The sequence below is a fragment of the Stenella coeruleoalba genome, assembly GCF_951394435.1.
Source record: "Stenella coeruleoalba genome assembly, chromosome: 20".
NCBI classification, from domain to species: domain Eukaryota; kingdom Metazoa; phylum Chordata; class Mammalia; order Artiodactyla; family Delphinidae; genus Stenella; species Stenella coeruleoalba.
Genome location: NC_137166.1, coordinates 28,651,669 through 28,676,810, shown reverse-complemented (window position 1 = coordinate 28,676,810; position 25,142 = coordinate 28,651,669). Strand labels below are relative to the sequence as shown.

General features: G+C 59.9%; 1 protein-coding gene across 2 annotated transcripts in view; it reads right to left on the bottom strand.

Moving 5' to 3' along the window:
- Positions 1-445: 445 nt before the first annotated feature.
- Positions 446-25,142, bottom strand: part of GNAO1 (G protein subunit alpha o1) — a 167,542-nt gene continuing 142,845 nt past the window's right edge. Inside the window, exons 5-8 of one of the 2 annotated variants that reach the window (XM_079906257.1) lie at positions 22,179-22,307; positions 20,144-20,273; positions 6,331-6,484; positions 446-3,209 (exon numbers count right to left, since the gene is read on the bottom strand). In XM_079906257.1, the coding sequence (XP_079762383.1) occupies positions 3,022-3,209; positions 6,331-6,484; positions 20,144-20,273; positions 22,179-22,307 (601 nt within the window). In that variant the 3' untranslated portion in view covers positions 446-3,021. Of the gene's footprint in view, positions 3,210-6,330; positions 6,485-10,678; positions 13,927-16,095; positions 16,250-20,143; positions 20,274-22,178; positions 22,308-25,142 lie in introns of those variants that run through there. The other variant, XM_079906256.1, reaches the window with a different exon arrangement.

Sequence of the window (25,142 nt, the reverse complement as noted above, 5' to 3'; positions counted from 1 at the left end):
CGACTGCTTGGCTAGTAAGCGATCCATGGACATGATGCAAGGATTTTGATGAGCTGTGTTACCTCCAGGTCTCAGTCTCAACTGATGTGCAACTAACTGCAGTAGAAACCTGGCAACCCAGTGGAGAGGTAGTGAGACCTGCCACCTGGAGGAATTGAGAACCAGATTCCGTACACCAGGCTGTGCTCAGCTGCTCCGTGTGTGTTCAGCCTGCCGGGGACTTCTGGCATCCAGGTGCAACAGGAGAGGCTTTTAAAGCTGTCCAAGTGAGTGCACGTGACCCCTTGGGTACAGAGGGCTGGGGCAATTTGGCCTCATTCTCGGGACCACCCATTCTGCTGTGTTGGAGCAACTGGGTACAGGATCCCGTATTAGCAGGAGATTTGGGATCACCTGCCCTCCCCCCCTTCCCCATGCTCCATTCCATCCTACCCTCGAAAACCAAACCAGCCGAGCATGAGGAGATGCCGGAGCTGGGAGGAAGAGGGCACCTGCAGGCCCGAGAGACCCATTCCTCTGCCCGCCCTGCTCCCAGGTGGCTGCACCCAGCTGGCTCCCCTTGATGGCGGGTGGGGGTGGGGGTGCGGGGGATCCTTATCCGGCACCGACAGCCCTACCCACCAGCCTCCCAGCATCTGCGACCCAGTCAAATCCCTCCTTCCCTTTCCTGTCAGAATGAAGCCCGAGGGCAAGACTCAGCAATACAGACAAACATTCTCTTTATTGAGCTACACATGAATTTTCCATTAGTCAGAGAAGTAGACTGGCAGTGTGTAAGATATCACAGAAACCTCACCGATTGGGAATAGAAAGGCTTAGAAAGACCCGTGGGCTATTTTTTTTCCCAAGTTTTTTTTTTTTCTGCATTTTAAATATTTTGTGTTTTGTCTTTTTGCCTCTTTATCTGAAATGGCTGTGACTGGTCTTCAGCAAATATTAAGTCTTAAAAGTGAAACCGTGAAGGAGTTTGGATACTAGTCAAAGTAGAAATGACATTGGACTGATCATGAGAACTGTGGCTTTCTTGTAAACATTACATTCCATCTTTTTAATTTTTTTTGTGTTTTTTCCATCTTGTAGTATTTAAAAATTTTTGTTTTTATCTGCAGCACAAACATCCCCACATGAGAAAGAGCGAACACAGGTTACTGAAACAAAGGAAAAGGTGGAGGGGCGCACGCACACAAAGGGAGCATCCATCTGAGAGACGGAGAAGCAGAATGTCAGCGGGAAAAACCACAACCCGGTTCCCAAAGACTATGAAAGCTGATCTGGTATGTAATACATAGTGCTCATCAGGACAAAAATAAAACCAAAATCTAAAACTAAAAAAAAATGATAAAGGTACTCTGTAGAAAGGGAGCTGGGGGAAACTGTTTCCTATAGGGCTCTATTTTTATATATATATATATATATATATATATATATATATATATGTTCCATATTCTTTTGGGGCAGCTACTGGCCCGTGAGAGCTGTGCTTTTTCTATGCAAACCTGGAGTGAGCGTGTGGTTGGAGTGGCTCGGGCCTGGGCGGGGGGAGGGCTGTGGACGGTGAGGCCGCGTCTGGAAAGCGTGGCCTGAGCACACTCCTGGGAACCGGCGCCCCGGGTGCGGACAGGCGGCACCTCTGCAGGTAGGATGGGGTGGGCATGGGTGCAGCTGTGGGTGTTTATTTCAGAAAGAAAAAAAGATGGATGAGATGCTGAGTTTTCCTTTATCCTTTTCTTTTTTTTTTTTTTTTTTAAGCTACAAAGCACATGGGAAATGTTCTTCTTTTCCTTTCAAATTCTAGATGTAAAGACTCAACTAAAACCGGATTCTACAGCATTCTACAGAAATACACAGCCGTCAGTCACTCTGGGTTGTAGGTTAGACAGGGGCTTGATACAGAAAGGCTGTGTGTCTTACAAAGGCCAAAAGGTCATGCTACCAGGAGATCAACGTCAACAGCAAAGAGTCCGTGAAGCAGTCTGTAGAGAGAGAGATAAGGGGTCCAGTCTGACCATTTTCCTTGATTTAAAACACCAACCACCCAACCAACCCTCCAACATGTTTAATAATGTTGAGGTGGGGCAAGATGGGGCAGCATCGCAGGGGGATCAGGAATCCAGGGGAAGTCTAGCCTGGGCCTCCTGGGAGGCCTCACCCCTCAGGACCCTGACCCAGCCAGGTCTGCAGATCTGCCCTCCCCTCAGCCACTCCTGCCCGTTCTCCACATCACTCCCCTTCTCTTGCCAGTCCTCTTGGAGGGGGAGCCCTTTTGGAGGGAGGAGCAGCTTCAGCTCTGCAGGTGACCTTGTGCTTTGCACGGCCCGCCCCCTCAGCTGCTTGCAGAAAGCAGCCAGAGTCTCCCTTTTCTCTGACTCTTGCCTTGTTAACATGAATAAAGAAAACTCAGGAGACAGAGAGTGGATTGGGCAGAGCAGTGACTCTTCTAAATTCTTGAAGTTAACCACCTCTACCACCCAAAAGAGAAGCATCCTTAATTTTTCTGTCGGGAGTATAGGGCAGGGAGACATTTGGGATGCTGGCCATTTTTTAAAGGGTTTTGGAATTCGCACAAGAGCAGGACAGAACTGACAGCACACAGCCTCAGTGTGTGGATGCAGAGGAAAAGGCTGGACTAAGGCCAGGCCTTTCCTTGCCCTCTCCCTGCTCACAGAAATGGGTCTCAGAGTGTAAAATCATGTGGCTGTTCTTAAAAGGATGGACTCCCAAATCAGGACTGCCATCGTGACGTACGTGTGTGTGTGTGTGTGTGTAAGTGCATGCTCAGGTGCTGTCCCAGGAAAACCTTAATGATCAATGGAATGTTGGTCAGTTCTGTCTGAAGCTCCTTCTAGTACAAACTAAAAAAAAACTTAATATATATTTGTCTGTCTATATATAAGGTTTGTTACGCCTTTTTGAAGTTAATTTACCAACTTGCATTTGTTTGTTAGTGGAGTGTGTATGTGTGCAAGCTTTTCTGTGAATGCTGGAATCATTACCAAATAGGTTGCTATACAGGACAAGAGGTCAGTACAAGCCGCAGCCCCGGAGGTTGTTGGCAATGATGATGTCAGTGACGGCGTCGAATACCACCTGGATATTATTCGTGTCTGTGGCACAAGTCATGTGACAATAAATTTCTTTGTTGGGTGAGCGGTTTTTGCTTTCAAATTGTGCTTGGATGTAGGCGGCGGCATCTTCATAGGTGTTGGGGCCTGTAACGAAACAGAGCAGAAGAGTTGGGGGGAGGCCCTGGTGAGAGGCGGGTGGGTGGGCTGGAGATGTGGGCCGTGACCTTCTCCAGGAGGCTGCCTGGGGCCCTTCTCCAAGGTGGAGTCGCATCTTACACTGGAAACCACATGCAGCTGAGCACTGGCCTGGCTTCTGACTTGCCCAGGTCTTTCCTTCTGTGTTCACACAGGGTCCCCCCAGGAGCCCTGGGCGGACAGCAGCCACAGGCTGTCCGTTTTGCTTTCTAGATGAGCACACTGACTGAGGCTGCTGGCCAGTCCGCCATTCACAACACTCACCCCTGGTCTAAACCGGTCCTACTGCTTCTGATGCATGAGTTCCCTGCGGGGTGGTGGCCGCGGGGGGGGGGGGGGGGGGGGGGCGCTACTTCTACACTCCTTCCTGGATGCTTCCTCTTAATGAGAAGGGCTGGGATTGTCTCTAAGCCATCCCCGTTCTTGGGTGAGTGGCCAGGACAGGGGGCATTGGGAACCTCCAGGTGGGCCGTTTAAGGGGCTGGCAGTGTTGTAATGCCAACTGGAGCCCCGCTGCCCCCCCCGCAATTCCTTGAGTGTTCCCTTGATCCTGGCCGGGGTCTGGTGGGGGTATCTGTGCATGATGTAAGGACAGTTTGCCCACCAGCTGTAACCCAAACCCTGTGGCTCTGTCCTGTAGTTTTCAATTATCATAAAACGTGGACCAACAGAGAACTGCCTAAAAGCCCATCCAAGTTAGGCTGCCCCATTTTCTGCAGTGCCCCTGGGAGCTGGCCAATATGGAAATGACACGGTCTTATGCTGAGGGGGTGGGCCATGCCCCCTCCCGGCCTGCGCCATCCTCCAGCCATCCTCCAGCCATCCTCCAACGGCTGGGTGTGAGCCACAGTGGGGCTGGGGCTTGGGTGCCGGAAGGCGTCCGCAGCCAGATAAGTGTGCGGGGTCAGGGCTACTGGGTGGGTGGGGACAGGGCGGAGAGCAGCTCTGACAGCCCACGGGGCAGAGCCTCCTCCATGCCACCGTTGGCTGGCCACCAACACGGTGAAGCCATCAAGTTAGTGGCAGCTCGCAGACTAGACACAACCCCACAGTGGACTCCATCAAGGAGCTTCTTGCCCAGAGGGTGCTAAGACGGCACCAACGGAGGTGAAAAGCGCCCAGGAGTAACTCGGGACGTCCAGTTCCCGCCTTCTCAGCGTCTGCTCAGTCCGCGCCCTTACACGGCCTGGCAGTCCTGCAGAGCTCCCCGTGGACGTCCAGACAGCCACCTGCACGCCCCAGCCCCTCCAGCCTGTTCTGTCCCCACAAGCCTAGGTACCCCCAGGGGCCACCTCACTGGTGACCATTTGTCATCCAGCGTGTTCTCTGAACTCAAACTGGATCCCTCTGGAGGCCCTGAAGAATGCAAATGTTTCCCAATCTCAGACCGGCTTTCCCTGGGTGCATCCGGCGCGCCATACAACACGACAGTGAGACTGACCGCTCCTTGGGCCACATCCCAAATCGGGCTCCAGTGAGGCCAGGTCCCTGGGGACAAGGAAGAGCCCTAGGCTCAGGCCGGCCCCCTGAGGTGGCACTGGCCTGAGGGCCTGCTGGAGCTTGCAGACTTCCGAGCCCCATCCGGTCACCGCAACTTTATCTAAAGACCCGAATTGGTCCTGAAGGGCCTCTGCTGAGGCTGGGAGAGATGGCTGCCAAGGGGGCTAACGCCCGGCTCCACCCACAGGCAGGGCCCTCCCTGGCCTGTCCTGTGCCTGCATGGACTCGCTCCACCCCACCCGCAGAGGGCGCCTCCTCCACGGCCAATCCCCCTTGCTTGGTTTCCATCCTCTGGATGGTACGAGGGCAGTGATGGCACCTATGGTGCAGACCTGGCACCAGGCACCATTCTCTCCGTTCATTCCCCCACCTCCAGCCCCGCAAGCAGTGGGCATCATTATCTGCTGTGGTGCCCGGATGACAAACAAGGCACAGGCGATTAACTTGTCCCAAGTTGCAGAGTCTGGGTCCAGAAGCTGCTTTAGCCTGCCTGTCTGCCTGTCTGCCCGCCTGCCTGCACCATGCTCCTAACGCCTGTCAGCCCCGAGAGCCTGCCCTGTCTCCCTCTCTGCACCCTGGGGAGGGCAGGAAGCTGGCAGATTCACACAGTGGAGACAGGCTGCGCTCAGAACAAGCCAATGCGCCCTCCACACCCAAGGGTGAGGGCAGACTCCCCCCCTCCCCAGGAGTGGAGGAGGGCGGAGGGGCCAGCATCCATCTCTTCTGGAATCTGGCTGGGTTTGGGGACCCATGTCACCCTGGGAGCTGAGCCTAAGCCCTGATCTTTCACTGGGGCTGTCAGGGAGTGGGTTCCAGACTGAGCCCACCTGTGACACATTCTCTACCGCCACGCCCCAGGGGCCTCTAGAAGCTTCCCAGTCCCCAGAGCGACAAAGGCTGGGCTCCGGCCTCCCGTCAGCGCTGCCCTAGCCTTCAGCAGCAGCCCAGAGCCGGGCCACCCTACACAGCCAGCCTCCATCCGCTGCCAGAGACAGCTTCCCATGGGGGGGGGGGGGCACACTCCCCTGGAGCCAGAAGGAGAGGAAAAGCCCTGGAGAAGGCAGAAAAGAGGCAAGCGGAGATGGAGAAGGCCTGCAGAAAGTAGGGGTGGTTTGGGGGAAAAGCGCAGGGGCGGAGAAGAGCAGGGAAAGAGCAGGCGGGATGGGGGTGGAGGTGGGGAGAGCAGGCCCCATGCCGTGGGGTGGGGGAACTGCTCTGCTGGCACGAGCAGGGCTACCGAAGCAGGAGCAGAGAAAGCGGGCGGGGCTGAGGCAGCCCAGGCAGGGGTTGAGGGGGGGGAGACCAGGGAGGCAGGGGACCAGGACGGAAGAAGAGGGGGAAGCTGTGCGCCTGTCCTGCCTCCTGATCCTGCCCGTCTCTCCGGAGTCGCCTGCTCACAACCCACACGCGTCACGAGGGTCCATTCCCCACCACGCCCAGGGCAGTGCCCTGGCAGGGGCCAGACCTGGTCACTCCCTCGCCTCTTCCTCTACCCTCTGCCAGCTGCCTGCAGGGGTACCCGTGCCCGCAGGGGAGACACAGGTCCCTGGCAGGTCCGCGCGACACCTACCTGTGTACTCAGGAAAGCAGATGGTCAGAGGTGACTTCTTGATCTTCTCACCAAAGAGATCTTTCTTGTTGAGGAAGAGAATGATGGAGGTATCGATGAAGAACTTGTTGTTACAGATGGAGTCGAAGAGCATGAGAGACTCGTGCATGCGGTTCTGCAGCCCCAGGCGGGGAGGGAGAGAGCCAGACAGACAGCGAGAGGGACAGACACGGAGACAGGGAAAGAGAAGATGGAAGTTAGGCTTGAGAGGGAGGAAGTGGTCTACTCGGCAGCTCAGGCAGGGCTCCCGGGCCCCCACGGCTCCTCAGCTCCTCGGAAGGCTGACAGAACGTTCTCGCACAGCATGGAGCTTCGCATCTCCAGCGTTCAGAGCAACCAACACCCCTGTCTCAGGGCTGGTGGCAGAGACTGGACTGGGAGCCAACCCGGGCTCCCTGAGTGAGGCTGAGGACGAGCTCTCCAGTCTGCAGTCTCCAGCCACGGGAAGGTCTCCGTGCGTGTTGGCGGGGGGTGGGGGTTGCTGGATGGGAGCCTGAGAGCCGGGCTTTGGCCCTTCCTGTCCAGACCTGTCCTGTTGGGCCTAACCTGTGGGTTGGGGTGTACTCTGGGAGTGGTGAGGGCCTCTAGGCCCCTCCTGTGGTCTGAGGGGAAGTCACGCCAGGCTCCTGCAGGAGTGCCTGGGGCTCTGGCCATACCCCCTCGGGCTGGGTCAAACTCAACCACGACTGGTCACGCGAGGAGCTTTAAGCACCGCAGATGTGGAGAACTGCTTTGCGCACAGGAGTTCATTTAGCAAATGAGTGAACACAATGGGCACTCCAAATCAAGCAGGATCCCAGGGGACAGCCCTCTGTCCGGGGCAAGGATGGACTTATCCTACTGTGGGATGCCAGGCACATGAACTTGGGCAGTCTGTTCCTTGGCAGTTTGTTCTCTGTGTACAAACCCATTTCTGCACAGGAAGGTGGCTCCCTCGTGATATAGCTCTCTGGGGGAAGGGAGAGCTGTTCATTTCCCCCAAGAACCCTGTCCTAACCCTGGAAACTTGTCCGCCCCAAACCTAGCTCCATGGGTCTGCAGGTCAAGTTCAGGAGTAATTCCAGGCTACACGCTCCCTCTGAAGTAAGAAGACTGAAGCAAATCATAGGAGAGAGCAGAGCAGTGGTGTGGGCATCACTGGGCGTTCATCACTGAGATGGACGAGCAAGCAGTGGCGCTGAGTAAACTGCTTCCCGACATCTCCCTCCAGCTGAGTGGGAGCGGGAAGCAGATGAAGCGACCACCACCCATCACCAAGCCCCGCTCTGCCAGCTCTTCCCCTGCCTTGTGTCATTTAACCTCATCGATCCTTAGGGGGCAATGAGAGGTGACAAGGCTGGGATGAGGAAGAGCAGAGACCTGCACCCGGCTCTGGGCCAGACCAGAGCTTCTGCAATGCAATGGGTTGGTTTCTCCAGCCAGAGTGAGGAGCCTGTGGGCTTTAGAATAAATGATCAGAGAGTCATGGCCAGCTCCGCGCGCCTTCCCTTCCATCATCTTTTCCATGACTGGTGACCTGGAAAGGGTATTGGTGCAAACCCTTGTCCTTATGGTCAAGACCGGTTGGTGGAGGGGGCAGTCTAGGTTCTCAGCTGCCTCTCGGGAGCCCCTAGACAACCGCACAGATTTACGACGCCCTCTGGGATCTGTAGTAAATAAATGGCATCGTCCTCTCACTCTGCCGCGCATATTCAGCAAACTCCTATGATCTTATTACCCTCCTAGCCTCAACCAGTCAATTTCATTCTCAGTCCCCGCAATTTCTACTGGTCAGTCACTGCATAGTCACGCTCAGGGAGGCATGAGACACTTCCGCCCGGTGCCGTCTCAATGGAGGCTGTTCAGAAAAGGGCAGGCGGAGGTTTCCTGGGAGGCCAGGTGGATCCACGCGCAGGGGGTTGGGGGCTGGGAGCGCCCAGGGTCCCCGAGCCACCAGGGAGCAGAGGAGAGCCAACAATTCGATAGGAAAAGCCTCACCAACACACGACACCACCTTGTCCTATCGCTGCTCAACCAACAGCTGGAAGGCCTCAACCAGAGGCAAGATCCCAACTCACTGCCCAACTATCTCGACTTGATCTAGACGTTGGGGGACACGGTGGGGACATATGCCCAGGGCACTCCCAGGACCAGAAGGGGCCACTAGGGAGACCCAAGCTGAGAGTGCGGACTGTGCCCATTTGGCATGTGGGCTGAGCTGAAGGTCTGGAGGCCGCCAAGCTTAGGTCCGAAGGAAAAATCCAGGCCAGCTGCCTGGGCTCCAGAGTTCCACTCGGCTAAGGCTCGGCCCCTCCACGCCCCAGGGCTGCAGAGCGGGCACTCTTCCCACCAATACCAGCTGGATCTGTGTGCAAGGCCCTCCGTGGGGCAGCTACAGGGCTATAGGAACGACCGGCACAGTCTCCTGCTCTCCGAGAGCTCACAGTCTAGTTGGGGAGAGAAAATGCACACACGTGAAAAAGTCCCGGTTCCGAGCAAGCGAGCGAGCGGCACAGAGCAGGGGCGGGGCCGGGGAGGCAGCCACGCTCCCCAGTCAGACCTGGTCCGGTCGGGAGGGCATTGGAGTGAGCCTGGAAGGAGGGGCTGAGCCTGGAGATGCAGGAAGGGCAGTGGGGAGGGGAGCCGCTGCAGGGAGGGGAGGCGCCGGCACCGAGAACCCCTCCACACCCCACAGGCCTCACCGCCATCCCTCCAAACACACTGGAACCCATCACCAAGGAGCCAAGAGCCCAGCTTGTCCATCCAAGCTTCCCCGGAGAACACGGATGCAAGAACACATTCACAAGAGGAGTTGTCAGCATGTGAGAAAAGAGAAGGGAGCCAGGGGCCACAGCCAGGCGACAGCACCCACCCCTGCTGTCGTCACCACCCTGTCTCTCCCAGTCTCCAGCAGAGCGTGGCCAGCAGCCTGGCTGCCACCACTGGAGCAGGGGCGTGGCCGGCACCAAGCACAAGGGATGGGACAGACCAGCCTCTGCCCTCACGACAATCCCGGTCACCTGGAATCCTGCCCCAGCAGGCTGTGCCCCTCTGCCAGGTGGCCCACAGTCCGGCCCCAGGACACGTGTCGTGCGGGGGGCGCCGGTGGAAGCAACTTGGGCACTGACGCAACACACCACACTCGTGCTAGGAAAAGCTGGCACATTTTATTAATGGTGGGTGACTAATAAATACATTACGGCAGCCGATAAATTATTACAATGACTAGAGATTAAACCGACGAGTCACTCTTCTTACAAAATTACAGTTAATATGGGGCGGGTGGCGCTGGGGTCGGGAAGTGGGACCACGGCACCTAAGAGGGGTTTGCTAAGAAAGGAGAGGCGCGCCCAAGCCCACCTCTGCCGGGGACGGGGAGGGGAGGAGGCACAGGGCACAGAGGACGCAGGGACTAAGACAGAGGGGACCAGGAGGTGAAGGGCCTGGCTGCTCAGGGAGGCCACGGGGACGGGGCGGGGTGGGGGGCAGGGGAGGAAAGGATGGGCCACAGGAGGGGTGGTGCCTCCGACGGGCGGTGGTTCACGCTGGTGCCCTGGGCACCCTGGGCCTGGATGGGCCTCCCTTCTGTCTCTGCCCTGAGCAGGCCCTCCCTTGACGGGGGCCTTCATCTGGTTGGGGGTGCAGCGTGTCTGAAGCCCCCAAGGGAAGGCCCCACTTGGCTCCTGGGAAAGAGGGCTGAGGACTCACCTCGCTGGGGGCGGGCGGTGGGGGGCAGCAGCTCACACCCGGGCCCTGATCCTGGTCTGGATGCTGTGTCCTGTCTCACTGCTCTGGGCTGTTGGACCCTCTGCTCTGTAGGCTTGTGGATTGACAAGGGGCGCTGTCTGGAGGGTGCTGGCCTTTGGCACCCAAGACTGAATCTCTGATGGCCACGGAGCCAGAGCCTCAAGCCTCAGTTCCTGAGAACTGCCAGGTTGTGCCTGAAGGCTTCCGGAAGGCTCGGGGAGGCCAGAGGCCACCCGAAGAGGCCTTGTGCACCAGACTTCTCAAAAAGGGGGCCGGGCAGGACACTACCTGGTCTGGAGGGAAGAGGCTGAGGCCCGGATTGCGGTGGATTTACTCACCAAGAGGGCTGAAGAGTGTACTAGGTCAGGCCAAGGGAAGGGGGAAGGAGCCGGGAATGATGCAGGCCAGAGAGGAGAACCTGCAGAATCAGCCAGTGGGGCAGAGACTGTCACAGGGTTAGGTGGAAGCGGTGGGATATTCTTTCCCCTTGCAGGACTCTCCCTGGCAGAGGTGAGCTAGGTGAGCCAACTCCTGGGTGTTCCGTGTTGGGTATTTAAGGACCCTGGTCATGGGGGCTCTGGGTAGGGAGGGCAGTCGTGGAGGACAGGGGTGCCTCCAGGTCCCATCAGTGGGGCGGAACTGGACTCGGGGGAGAGGCTGGGAGGAGAGCTGCCTCCTGGCACCATATCTGGTGCTGGCCTTCTGCCCGGGCTGAGCCCACCGCCCCATGGTAGGAGCATGTGCCCATGGGTCCTCAGGTTCTGCTGGGACCAGAGAGGAGAAAAAGGGCCAGGGAACCAGGCATCTAGAGCTCCAGGCAAGGGGCCATAGAACCAGAATGTCAGAACTGTCGGTGCGCTGTCTGCTCAGGGCTGGAGCAGACCCTGCACCTTCCTCAGGCCAGAGTCCACAGGCTCCACAGAGCCCTTCCTTGGGCCTCGGGCACTGCCCCCTCCAGGCAGGCCAGAGAGCCTTGGGGGCCTCTCTCAGTTCTTGGTGGGAAGGCTAAGACCTGGCTCTTGTGAGGGCAACTGGTGCAGGGCACAGAACCTGCCCACAGGCATCTAGACGGCAGGCATAAGTTTCACGGGTCTGGTAAAGGCGCCCCTCCTAGAGATCAGTTTCCCTTTGCCCTGATAAACTAGAGGCATGCAGAGAGTCGAAGCATGGCCTCTTTGGGGCACACACGGGGCCACTGTGGATAAGAGAATCACCCACGTCTGGTCACTCATAACATCTCCCCCACACCCACACCCACGACGGAGCCAAAACTCATCTGTCCCTTCAGTCGTTCCTCCCCATGGTGGAGCCACCTGTGACGACGTGGATGGGAGACGCAGAGGACAGGGAAGGAATTTCACCCTGGATACCTGCTCCTTGGGGGCTTTGACTAGACAGCCAAGGACCCCCTGGGCAGGCCAGGGTCAGAGGGCAAGAGTAGCATAAGCAGCTGAGCAGGGCAGAGCATCTGAGAGCGAAAAGGCACCCCAGGGCACGGAGGGGCAGGAAGGCTCCAAGCACCCCACTCCCCAGCCTCCTAACATGGCAGATGGGGCGGGCTACGGCCCGGGGCCCTCCGCCTGGCTGCTGCCCTGGGCCTGGAGAGCAGGTGACTCCCACCTCTAAGACAATGGCCTTAGAGGTGGGGCTTGGCCAGTATACCCTTCTTAGCAGTTGCTTTTGAGTCTGGGTCACAGAGCAGCGTTAGGGGCACAGCTGCCCACACCCAGGGTGGTGCTGCCAGGAAGTAACTGCTACGCCTTCAGTGTCGGGCAACATGGCCCGACTGGCCCTGGCTGCCCGTGCGGGACACTGCGGCTGTCGGTCCAGGGGCCTGTCCTCTGCCACAACCCAGCACCCTGTACGAGGCGCAGCACACAACGAGGCAAGCAAAACCGAAATGGAGCTGGGCTGCCTGCTGTCTCCCATGAGGCCAGGGGCAGCAGCAAGACAGCCAGGCAGGGATGGGGCTCACCCCAGCAGCGCCCACCCCTGCAGGCGTCTGGCACTAGGGAAGGTGCCCTGGGTCTCCCGTGCACTACCCAGAGCTCCGGGTCTGTTGGAAGCGAGAAGCCCAGAGCTCCTGGCTGCGGGGCAGTCAGCGGCTGCGCTGGGAGGGCAGGGGTCCTGCCTGGCCCGGGACTGAGCAGAGCCCAGAGTGGGTGCTGGAGGAGCAGAGGGCTTGAGGAGGGAGCCAGAGGCCCCTCAGGGGTGGCCCCTCTCCTCCTGTGGGCACATCTGGCTCCCCAGGCAAAGCCGCCATCCAAGCACACAGGGTCTGCCTGGGGTGTTGACTGGTGGCATCCGCCAACAGGAGGCGCCCAGGAGAGAGAGAAAGAGGTGTGTTCATTGTCCAAGGTCAGCCAGGGCCTGGGGTCACCAGGAGGAGTCACCCCACCCTTTTCTCCTCAGGGATCTCTACAGCAAAGCCCCTCCAAGGGGTCTCAAGTCTCTCTGTCCGGGGAGGGGGCTGGGGCTGTGTGTGTGTGCGTGTGAGCCAGGCTGTGACCCTCACAGCACACACAGTATGATGGGCCCATACGTCTGCCCTCCTCTGCCCCCGGGGGCTGGCGGGACCCCAAGGGCTGTGGACAAACTGTCCGATTTCTTCACCAAGACAGAAGGAAGCTGGGACACCGGCTACAGGGGCCGTGCCCACACCTCCCCTGGGCCTGCTCAACTACAGAACCTCCAGTCCCCAGGCCCCCTGCTGCCCCAGCTGGTTTGTGTTGGATTCGCTGTGAATTTGCAAAGAAAAAGCACATCTGCTCACACTCCAGAGCGGCCGCCCAAGCCCCGGGTGACTGACGGGAGAAGCAGATAAGCCACCCTGGGGCCTACAAAGACCGGGTGGGAGGCCCCCATCCCAGTCAACGCAAGAGCCACTTCCTCCGGCCTCCCCTCCCCCACCGTCTCTTCCCCACCTCGTCCAGGCACCGCAGGACTCAACCCCGCTGACCATCTACCACGTGCCTTTGCAAGAAGTCGGTCTCAGAAGCATTTCCAGGCCTGTGAGGAGTCGGGGTGGGGGTTCCCCAGCAGGGCACTGGGGAGCCCCAGAGGTGTGAAGGGAGGGAGGCCCAGAGAAGGAAGGACTGGCGTCCAGGACTGAGGTCCAGGGGGAGGAGGAGGGAGGCATTGCCGAGGCCTGAGCCCCCGGACCCACACGCGGTTGGTGGCCTGGTCCCACCCTGGCCTTTGGTGACAGAGCTGCCCTCGACCAGAGGGACCCCAAGAAAAGCTGAGCAGCGGCTCCCACTGCCCCCGCTCCAGCCAGCACGCCGCCCCACCACCTGCACAGCTTCGAAGACAGGAGGGGACCCTGGGACCTCAAGCCCGAACCACTGCATGCAGAGCGCGCCCATTCTGGCCCGGACGGCGGCGTGGGCCCCGTACACCTCTCTCCCAGGGAGACACCCAGCGATGGCGCGGAGGCCAGCGGGCCGTCTGTCTCGGCAGGTGTGGGCACTCGGCGCCCCCGCCAACCCCGTTACCACGTGTTCTGGTGTCTGGGGCAGGGGAGGCCGTGGAGGGCGCCTCCTCTTCCCCACTCAGTGCCATCTGCTGGTGCTCCCTTGTCCAGGGCAGGGGTGGGGCGGCAGGCTGGGCAGGGTGGTGGGCAGCTGGGTGGCGAGGCCAGGGCTCAGTAGAGGCCACAGCCCCGAAGGTTTTTGGCGATGATGACGTCCGTCACAGCGTCAAAGACAAACTGGATGTTGTTGGTGTCAGTGGCACAGGTGATGTGGGTGTAGATTTCCTTGTGGGCCGACTTGTTCTTGCTCTCGTACTGCGCCTGGATATGAGCCACGGCTTCACTGAAGGTGTTGGGGCCTGCGGGAGAGACCAGGTCGGGAGCTGGTGAGGCGAGGCCCCCACCTGGGTGCCGGTCAGGCCACGGGCTGGGGAGCGGACACCAAGGGCCTCTCAGTGACAACCCTGCAGGAGAAACCTGACGACAGCTCAGCTCGATCAACAGTGGGTCATGAAACCAAGTCCATGGTCCACATCCAGTTTAAAACCAATGATGGAAACAAGAGATCAAACCTCACCAGGCCTCACCTGTGCTAAGGGTGAACACTGTTTCATGGAACTCCTGTTTCTTTTCACAGATGCATGTACGGGCTCCTGATGCAAACATTCTCTCTTCCTGCGGGTCCTGCCCAAAGAAATCTGAACCAGCCCTCACACAGGTGCAGAAGTCTGCGCCAGCCCCTGCGGGCTGTCCTCTCCTGGCTGTGACTCCTCGGAGTGGGCAGGGACACCACCTCCCTTGACTGTTGCTGGGCAAGGTGGGTGGAAACTGCCGCACCTGGGAGCCGCCCTGGCCTCCTTCCTCTCATCGCCCCGCCCTCCTTCCTTCCCCCTTCCTCCTTCTCACGTTCACCCTCCAGGGATTAAGAACTGTCTGGCTTGCTCACTTGCTGCCTTCTTTGCTGCCACATCACTCTGTCCCTGGTGAGTCCAGGGAGAGGCGCTTCCAGGAGAGCAGATGCCGTTTAGGGAGGAACAGAACAGGACTCCTGGCTTTGCCCTGAAGCCTCCACTGGCTCCAGGAACCCCGGCCCAGGCCCAGGTCCAGGCAGGGCTGTCACAACCCACTGAGGGAGCGGGGGGGCGGGCTGGACTTCGGAGCCACAGCAGGACGGACCCAGCCCCTCGGCACATGGGCACAGGCCACCGGGCCTGGCCTTGAGGGTCTACCTAAATCTGGGCCGGAGGTGAGGGAGAGGGTCCCTGGGACCTCGTCAGCACCAAACGGCCTTGGTGACTGACTCACCTTGCTTCTTTCTGCTGCACCAGGGGCCACAGCCCAGGTCACCTAGGGTGGGATCCACAGACCCCCAATTCAGATACGACTAAAAGGAGGCTGATGGCGTGTGTGAGGGGTGCTGAGCCCGGCCCACCTCTGGCTGCATGCTGCTGGGGCCTGACCCACGGGGCAGGCAGCCTGATCTCGAGGAAGGGGAGACAGAGTGAGCTGTGCTGCTTGTCCGGCTCCAAGCCACGGCCCCCACGTCCACTCTCGGGGAGCTGGGGTTCAGCCCGGAGGCTTACCTAGCAGGCTCACCTTGTTGGGACCCTGTCTACCCTTGGCTCTCCAGGCCGGGGGGCTGGTCAGGCTGGGGATGCCCGCTTTTGCTTCCATTCGCCTCTCTGACCAGTCTCTGGCCATCCTGAAGAGCCAGTGAGCCCGTGGGCTATTCCAGGCACCCTGCTGCACCATGAGGGCCCTGGCCAGGCTGCCCACCCACCCACAGTCAGGTAAACCCATGGCAACATGAACAGAGGTGGCCTCCGGCACCCTCAGCACCCTCCGCAGGACGGCCCTGGTCTCTGCTGCTCGCGAAGCTCTCTCATGATCAACAGGCCATTTGAATAGGGGTGCCGTCACGATACTTTTTAGCATCACAGTCATAAGAGCAATAGCGAATGTTTAGTGAGCACTTACTATGCAACAACTGCCATGCTAAGCCCTCCATGCTTCTTAGCTCACTTTGTCCTCTGGCAACTCTGGGAGGGAGGGTGGATAATCACAGTGATTGTTCCCATCTCACAGACACAGAAACGGAGGCTCCGAGAGGTTATGTAACCTGCTGTGAGTGGCAGAGTGGGGGCACGAACCTTGGGCTGTCTGACTCGAAGCCCCGACCTTCAACCCCATCATCATCTTGGTATTGCCATTTTACTGATAAGCTCTATTTACAGATGACCAAGCTGATGTCCAGAGGTTGCCGAGATCACACAGCTCGTAAGTGGCAGAGCTGGGATTCCAGCCCTGCCTCCCCTGACCAGGATGCCCCAGTTGGCTGCCCCACCCCCTCGCAACAGCATGTTGTGGGGAAGGGAGGGGACCCGCCTTCGGTTTTGTGTTGGATTCTCCAGGGCAGAATCTGGTGTGTCCGCAGAGCATGGTGAGGGGGAATGAGCTCCCTCAGGAGCTGGTGTGGCCCGAGCGGCTGCGTGGCCCCCGCGGTCCCCGTGGGGAGTGGCAGTCTCTACCTGTGTACTCAGGAAAGCAGATGGTGAGCGGGGACTTCTTGATCTTCTCTTCGAATATGTCCTTCTTGTTAAGAAACAGGATGATGGATGTGTCCGTGAACCACTTGTTGTTGCAGATGCTGTCGAAGAGCTTCAGCGATTCGTGCATGCGGTTCTGCAACAGAGTGGAGAGGCAAGTGAGGGCTGGCGGTGCCCGGGGCCCTGACCCACCGCGGCCAGTGACAAAGCGGGACAAGCGAAGGGAAGGTCCACCAACACGGCTGAATGCACCACCAGGGACGGAGACAGGAGGATCCACAAGGACAAGGACATGGTCCCTGCTGCATTCCACACGCAGGTGGGGGGGCGGGTGGAGCAGGGCACAGGGTGGGGAACGCCACCCCCCCACTGAAGAGGGCTGACCCGGGCCAGGGCAGTGGGGTCACCAGAGGGACTCTAGCCCATGGAGAGGACATGCACCATGCACGCGGGGGCAGGGGCCACGCCACCATCCACACGTCCACACGGGACCTCGGGCATGCAGATTTCTCTACTGGGGTCTCATTTGGTTTCGCCAGCAGGGGTGGGAGGGTGCACGCATTCAGTTGGGAAACATTAACCGAGGACCAAGAGATCCTCAAATTAATCCAGAGTTGGAAGCAGACACCAGGGGGACAGCGTCGGGGGAGTGATCTTGCTGTGGCCTTGGTGTGGTTGGAGACTGGGTGGGTTAGCTGGGCCGTGGGGCGGCTCTGGATGAGCTGCTTTTGAGGCTGGTTTCCTGGTAGAGGGGCCAGAAGAACCCCAAGATGAAAGCCAGCAAAACAGACGAAAACAGAGAGGAAGATAAAAACCCAGCAGAAAACATGAGAGAAAGAAAGAGAAAAAAAAAGCAAAAAACAAAATTGGTTCAACCGGTCTCGGGCCAGGAAGTCGAAGCCGGTCCCTCCGGAGGCCCCCGTGCAGGCTCTGGAGGCCACGGCCACCCTGGGGCTGTGGACTGCGTGGCTGGAGATGGAAGGCGAGGGTGGGGAAGACCAGCCTAAGCCCAGTGGCTGGTGAGGAGTGTGGACGCGGGAGTGGGGGGCAGGCTTCACAGCAAAGTCACCCGGCGGTGCCCTGGGAACCTGCTGCTTTCAACTCTTAGCTGATGGTGTCAACTGGAAGGAGGCGCTTCATACCTGCCCGACTTGGAGCGTCTCAGAATCTGCTCATGGTTTTGGCCTTGGTTTGGCAAGTTAAGGCCCTGCAGGTGGCGGTGACGGCACTGGCGCTGAGAAGTTGTGGCAGGTGAGGCCCGGGGCCGCTGGGGTCTGGGCCACAGTGGGCAGGGTGGCCGGCCGGTGGGCGGGCAGCCACTAGCCCCAGGGGTCCTGGCTGAGCTCCAGGAGCCTCCAGACACCTTTCTCTCAGGCAGTCCCAATTTTTACCCCAGGCTTGGGAGGGAGGAGCAGGGCCGACCGGAGAGGAAGGTGGAGGACCAAGGACTGGTCAGCAGGGTGGAGCTCTTGCCTCGCGGGGGCAGAGCGTCCTCGTCCCATAGCTTGTCCTTGAGCCGTGTGCCTGGACAGAGCCATCCCACAGCTGCCGCCTGCTGAGTGGAGAGTCCTGAGGGCAGGCACTCTTGCAGCTCCGAGCCTGCTGGTCCTCACAGCCGCCCAGAGGCTGCTCTGCCACGGGCTCCATTTTACAGAGGAGCAGGTGGAGCAGCTGCCACACTCACCGGCGGGAGGGGGCGGGGCTAGACCGCGGGCCACAGCCGCCCAGACCCCCAGCTGCCCAACGCTGCCACCTGGCCCTGGACACACAGGCGTTTTGCTCAGCTCTACGGCGCTGTTCTTGCTGTCACCGTGGCAATGAGCCGCCTTTGTGGGCTCTTGTTAAGTGGTAAAGCCAACTCCCGTGCCCTGGAGGGGCTGCTGGTCTTTCCTGGGTGGACAGAGCCCCAGGAAGAGCCTGCTCCTGGCTGTGGCCCCACGTGCTGTTGCTTCCCCAAGGTCCTCTGCTCCAGCCCTTGTGAAGAAGGGCGGGGAAATGGGGGAGAAGGAGGGAGGTGGGAGAGAGACAGTAAAGGCAGGAAGGCGAGAAGGAAGGTGCCCCAGGACAGGCCCTGCTCCGGAGCGAGGGCTGCCTGGGCGAGCAGACCAGAGAGGCCATCCGAGGGTGAGGCTTGGCACCTGCCCGTGTTTACTGGAGACCCGAGGGCCATGGAGCTTGGGACCCCGTGGCTGCCAGACCCGCCCAGACGTCCCTCTGCTCTGCCTTGTGCTCCAGAGGTGAGTGCGAGCCCCCTGCCCCAGGGCTGATGGGCCTGGGACTTGGGATTGAGCTGAGCAGGTCCCCAGGGAGAGGCCTGGGGCCCTCGACACCCCAGTGCTTCAGTTTGTTTGAAACCCATGGCAGGATCAGCTCTTTGCTCACTGCACCAGCCCTGCTTCCCACTCCCAGGCGCTGCAGGAAGAAAAGATGAGCCACCTGGATCTCAGACCACGTGAGTGGCCAAGTGGACCGTGAACAGTGGGTCCAAAAGCAGAGTCAACAACGGACCAGTGAGAGACGTGCTGGGGCAGTCCCTGCACGCGGGTGCCTTGTGGGGGCAGCAGGAGCCGACCTTTGGGGCTTTGGGGTGGTCAGTGGGTCCAGGTCTGGTGATCTTAGACGCCACAGCCAGCTGAGGCCACTGAGAATGATTACGGCATTACCAAAAAGAACTGCACAGCTGGGGCCCCAGAGACTCGCCCTGGAACAAGGCAGGGCTTGGGGGGCTTTGCTGATGCCTAACTCAGGAGTGTACCTGGGACTGAAGGAGAAAGGGCAAGAGGCACAAGCCAGCACGTGGCGCGAGTCCGGATCACCCACCCGGCCAGCGGCCCTGGCCCCAATCTTCCCACGGCCTCATTGTTGCATAAGTCCCGCAGGATGGCGGCTCCTCCTCCCCACAGCACTGCACCCCAAAGCTCAGCAGATGTTCGCAGCAGTCCCAAGGGACCAGCAGGCAGGACTGATGAGGAGACAGACCCAGAGAGAAGACAGGCCTTGCTCAAGGCCCACCGTGACGAGCCCAGCCCCAAACCCTCAGTGCCAGGGCTCTGTGCCTGCTTCACACAGCAGGAGCTAATGATCGCCAAAGGTGTGACCCCACAGCCCAGGAGCCCTACCGCGGCAGGCGCTTGTCTCCGGAGAACCCGTGGTGTGCCGGGCCAGTGCTCGGCTTTCCCTGCAGGCTCTGCAGCAGGCCCACCTCTCCACGGGCAGCTCAGTGGGCCCCCAGCTCAGCACAATCCCCAGTGATAACACGACCACCCGCTCGGCGCTGCTGTGCCAGAAACGGTTCCAAGTACTTCTCGCGGATTCTCACTCCATTGCCAACGCCCCACCAGGCAGGTACTACGGTTACACCCCTTAGACAGCAGACAGTAACCGAGGCAGAGAGGGTGTTGCCTGAATTCCGCAGCAAACCAGGCCCAGGCCCAGCCCAGGCCCAGAGAAAGGCCACGCCCTCTCCAGGTGAGGGCCCCCCTCTGAAGCCAGCCTGGCAGTTCTCTGAGGCCCCAGACTGAAGACGCATTGACGGGAGGCGGGAACCTGGTCTGGCGTCCTCCAGGGGAGCGGCCCGCGCCACCGCTGTCACTCGCCTACATGCCACGTCCCGTTGCCCTTCCGGCTACCAGCCCCGTCCACTGCTCAGGGAGGGCCGTGAGGGCTAAGAACTGCTATTTCTGTCTTACGTACATTCTTGCTCGACTGCACCCAGATTTCGTTTAGGATTTGCTTAATTTGGTTCTGGCCTGACGGCCTCTGTGACTCTGCTGAATTCATTAAAGAGGCACGTACTGCCCGAGACCCAGAGTCCGCAGAGACGTTTGCCACCAGTCTGCATGCAGCCTCTGAGCAGGGCGGCCTGTGGCTGCCTTTGCTGCATTGGCATCACGAGGCGTTTACCCCGCAACGAAGTCAGAAGAGGGAGCCCGGACATGGCCTGGCCGACAACGGAACCCCCGGCCACCGCAGCCAGCCCCACCCGAGAGCCGCCTTGGTCCATGAGGCCAGGCGGCCCAGGGCCACTCACCGTGGTCTCGTCTTCGTGGAGCACCTGGTCATAGCCGCTAAGCGCGACGCAGAAGATGATGGCCGTGACGTCCTCGAAGCAGTGAATCCACTTCTTGCGTTCAGATCGTTGGCCCCCGACGTCGAACAGCCTGCAGGGGAGACAGGGAAGCTGGACGTGGTGGGTGGTGGGGCCCCGGCCGCTGTGCGGACACTGGTCAAGCAGGCGGCGGGGTGGAGGGGGCTGTACACGCCACGAGCCTCCCAAGGAGCCTCACTCCGGGTGCTCAGGGCTGACTGCCGCGTCCCTGGGGCAGGGTGGCCGTCACTGCTTCTGCCCCATGACTGGGCTGTGCTCCCACAGAGACTCGAAGACCTGCCCTTGCATCTCAGGACTTTTACTAACGCCTTTGCAAGGTTCCCGAGAAACACCTCTGCGAGGTCCTCTCAGGGTAACACGCACATCCTGTCCCTGGCTTTCTGAGCGTGTCTGTTCACGTCTGTGGGCTGTGAAAACTCCAGAGCAGCCCAGGAGGGAAGGAGGGAGGCAGGGATCGTCACCTGCTACATGGAGGGACAGTGAGGCACCAAGGGGTTAAGTGCCCAGGGTCCCGGCAGGAGTTGGTGTGGTAGAGGTGGGGTGAGACCCAGGTCTGTCTGCAGACAAAGCCTCTGCTCTGTGCCTCCCCTCCCTCTCCCCCTCTCAGACACCATCCCCCAGGGGGCAGGAGGGCTGTGGGGGTTGACTGTGGCAGGTGCGGCTTGGTTCCTGGAAGGAAGAGGTCAACCTCACACCTAACGCCCTGAATGAAGGTCCACTGCCTCCTGGGCCTGGGAGGTCTGCTGGCACACAGCTGCCGGGGTGGGCTGGGCCCTGACCTCCCGACAGAGGAGAGTAACCGCAGGCAGAGCCCAGAGTGGGCCTGGAACAAGGACACAGGCCTTGTACTCGTCCCATCACCACCTCCCTTGGATCCTGCTTCCCCATCTGAAATGCTGGGCACAGGCTGATGGTCTCTGCGGCCCCTCCACAGCGCTTATGCTCAGACTCTGCAGGCCGGGCAGCCCCGAGCCCAGCCCCGCACCCTCTGCCCCCGAGGGCTGAGGGGGGAGAGACTGGAGGGAGTAGGGGGCAAGAGGCACCTTGTGGGGCCTCTGTGCCCATCACTGTGCTCCCCAGGTTCAGGGGAGGCCTAGGGGTCCGTGTGCCCAGTGAGGCTTGTGCGGCCCTGCGGAGATAGAGACAGAACTTCAACGCCCTCTGTCTCAGTGAGAGCGGGCAGGGGCTGGGCCGTGGGCTGGCCAGCGGTCCTGGAGTCCAGCCCTCCCAGGGTGGGCAGGGGGCCAAGAAGCGGCCTTACACAGGCCACTCCTCCTGTTCTACCTGACACCTGGAAACCACACATGGAGGCAGGGAGGGGCAGGACGGCGGCTCCCAGGCCTCAGTGCCTGGAGGCTGCCCCGGGTGGCGCCACAGCCCTCCAGCAGGGCCTGTTCTGAGGCGCTCAGGCCCCTGGACTTGAGCTGTGTTCTGTGCTTGGGGACCGCCTTACTCCTCCCAGGCCTCGGTTTCCCCAAGAGTACCCGGAGAGGGTGGGTCAGCTGATCTCCAAACCCTCTCCAGCTCTGAGATGACATGGGTCCTGGGGTTGCACACATGTCGCTTGGGTTCACCCACCTTATTCCCCACCCCTCTCACAAGGTGGCCTCCAAGGGGCCACCTAGGTGATCCCCCTCCTCCTCCTCCTCCTCCTCCTCCTCCGAAATCACCCAGGGACAGGACTCCCCTCCCTTGTCCGCTTAAATCTTCCCTGTTCCTCAGAGCCCCACTCTAGGACCCCTCTTCCAGGAAGCCTCCCCGCTCACCCCAGCCCCCGAACTTGGTGCAAGAGAGGTACACAGATAGGCCCCTTCTTGTATCTAACTGCCTGTCCCAACTCGAACGCTCCCCGAGGCAGGGCGACATCTGGGTGCTCCAGACGAGGCGAGGCCGAGAGGCAGGCTTTGCCTATCTCTTGGCACCCTCGCCAGGGCTCGGGAGCCTCCCTGGGCCTCACCTGAAGTGGAGGTTCTTGAATGTGAAGTGGGTTTCTACGATGCCAGTGGTTTTGACCCTGGTTCGGAGGATGTCCTGCTCGGTGGGCTGGTAGTCGGCAGCCCCGATCCGATCCAGGCTGTCCAGGTAGCTGGGGATGGCAACACACAGGGGACCATAGACCAGGTACTGGGCACCGCCCTCCCCGAGAGCCAGTCCTGACTGGGGCTGTGGAATGATGGCTCCACGCCGTCCAGGGCCAGGTGTTGGCCGGGGGGGCAGCTGAGAAAGAGAAGCTCACGTCCCCGCCGCACGCGCTCAGAGCCTCTGGCTCAGACCGACGGCTACGCACACGGCTCCAGGCACACTCAGACAAGGCCGAATCTTTAAATGAGACTAACGTGTTTATAATAGTGTTTGTCGTTTCTTCATCTTAAAATAATAATAGGCAACAGTTAGGTTCTAGTCTTTATATGCATCATCATGTTTCATCCTTAATTTCCTGAGTTAGATGTACTATTTCACAGATTAGAAAACTGAGGTTTTCTAATGAAGGTGAGTGCCTCACCCAGCTGTGAGCCAGGCAGTGGGATTCCACCACTTAACGGTTCCCTATGGTGCTTCCCAGAGGCCCTCTGAACCTCCGCCTGCCTCTTCCATGTTCCTTAGGGTTTATCAAGGGGGCCATCGTATCGTCCCATATGGTGCTCCTGGGAGGCTCAGAGGTCACACAGCCAGGCAGGGGTGGGGCCTTGCTGGGACCCAGGTCTTTGGCCTCAGAGCCCCTCCCACACCAACACTTGCTCTGTAGACAGACCAGGCCTCTGCACTTCGCCCGCCCAGGCCACGCACTGGGAAGGGCTTTAGGGGTCGGTATGGGCTAGGTTTGAACCCCAAGCCAGGTTGGGATCCAGGAAACCAGAAAGGGGGGAGCTCGGTCAGGCTGGCAGGAAGATTCAAGGACCCAAAGGGCCAGCCGGGCTACCCATCCCTGTGTGGGGAGAGCCCCACACACAGCCCACGGGAAGCGGCCCTGAGGGCCTGAGTCATGGCATGATGTGGGGTCCCAGGCTGCGCGTGGAGGGGCTGTGCTTTATCGGCACCTGCCCTGGGACCCTCTGGGGGGCTGGCTCCCCAGCTTGTGGATGTCCACAGGGCTGGGAAGGGTAGACGCCTTCACCGAGGAGGGTGTCCCTTGGTAAACCAATAACCCAGGCTGCCTCAAATCCTTGTGAGAGTTCTCCCTAAGGAAATAAAGCCGACGGTGTGTTCCCAGGCTCAGGGAAGGCAAGCTTGAAGCCACACTCTTAGAAAGAGGACACTGCTGGGACGCGAGCGCAGGTCTGCCTGACTCCAAGGCCCGTGCTCTTAAACTGGCCTGCAGGCCTGCTCTCCCCTGTGGAAGGAGAGAGGCAGAGGCAGCAGAGCAGACCTGAAAGCTCTGGCTGCTGCAGAGCCTCCTCTCCAGGCCTGTGGGCATCTGGGCAGTCTCTGATCTCAGCCTGGAGGGCCCCTTCCCGCCCTTCCCAATCCTCCCAATCCCTCTGTGCATGCCCCTCCCCACGCTCCCACTGCCTCTGCTTAGAAGCTGTGTTGGTTTCAAATCGAGCCTCCTCCTGTCGTCTCCAGCTGGAGACCAGGGCTGGGAGCCTCTGGTCTTGGCCCCCATCCCAGCTGGGGAACCTCCTTTAGACAGACAACCTGGCCCTCTGTCTCTCGGTGCTGGCTGAGCCTCACGCAGGGAGGAGGCCATGGCGGGGGTAGGGTGAGCACAGTGGACCGTGCACCTGCTGTGTGTACTGTCTGCCGACTGTCCTGGGTTCCCCGGAGCCTGTGTTCCTGTGTGTGTGTGTGTTCCTGGGGGTGTGTGTGTGTGTGTGAGGTAAATAACAGATGAGTAAGCTGTGCAACATGTCAGGAGGTGATAAGTGCCAGGAGGAAAGAATCAGGCTACCAGTAAGTGGGGAGGCTGGCTGGGGGCGGCGATTTGATATCAGGTGACTGGAGAAGGCTTGTCGAGCAGGATGACATTCGAGTGCAGACTGAGGAGGTGAGGGGATGAGCCTCTCATGCCGCAGCAGCAGGACCAGGGGGCACAGAGGCCACGACCTCAGTGGAGGAGGAGCCCAGGCTGCAGGCGCTGGACGGGAGGTGGTGGGGAGGCTGAACACGGGGCAGGCGCAGGTAGCGGCGAGACTGGAGGGGTGATGGAGGTGAGGGGGACACAGCACGTAGGCCCCTGAGGTCACTGTAAGGACTTGGAATTTCACTCTGGAAGGCTCTGACCAGAAGAGCGTTGGAATGATGGCTCTGCGGCTTAAGGAGAGCAGATGGGGAGGGGGGCAGGAAGACCCGAGAGGAGGGAAGGAGAGGACGCTTTGCCAGCCAGCGCTGACCTTTAGTGGGGACCTCAGTCTGGGAAAAAATAATCCTACCAAACCACAGAACTACGTCTTACAGCTCCTGCTGGGATGTGCTCAGGTTTCTGGGTTTCCAGGACCTGTCTCAGAGCCATCATTCAGAAGGGAAAGGGGAGGGCCAGCCGTGTTCACCCGCCCCCGGCTCATGACACAGAGAGACCCGGGTGCCCTGTCTCCCCGAGAGCCCTGGAGCCTCACCAGTAACATGAGAGGACGGGCCAGCTCCCCAGGGCTGGAAGGGGACATGTGGTGACTGAGGCTCTGGGCCTTGGAGAGGCACTCACACAGTCTAGGATGTGACTGGTGCCCCCCGGAACTGTGCCAGGCGACAGCCCTACTGGGCCTCTCCTTTCTGTCACAACAAATCTACGTTGAACTGTTTCACATTTTGGGCCTCATCTCTTGTCAGAAGACGAGATTTAGCAGCTGAAACTACAACAGCAAAGCAACCCTAGACCAGAAAGTGTTTAAGGCCCTTCCGAACCTGACTGCCTGTGGGTCCCGCCCTTGCCCGCCTCGGAGTCCCGTCCCAGAGACGACAGAGAGAGGAGGGTGGGTCTCCTCAG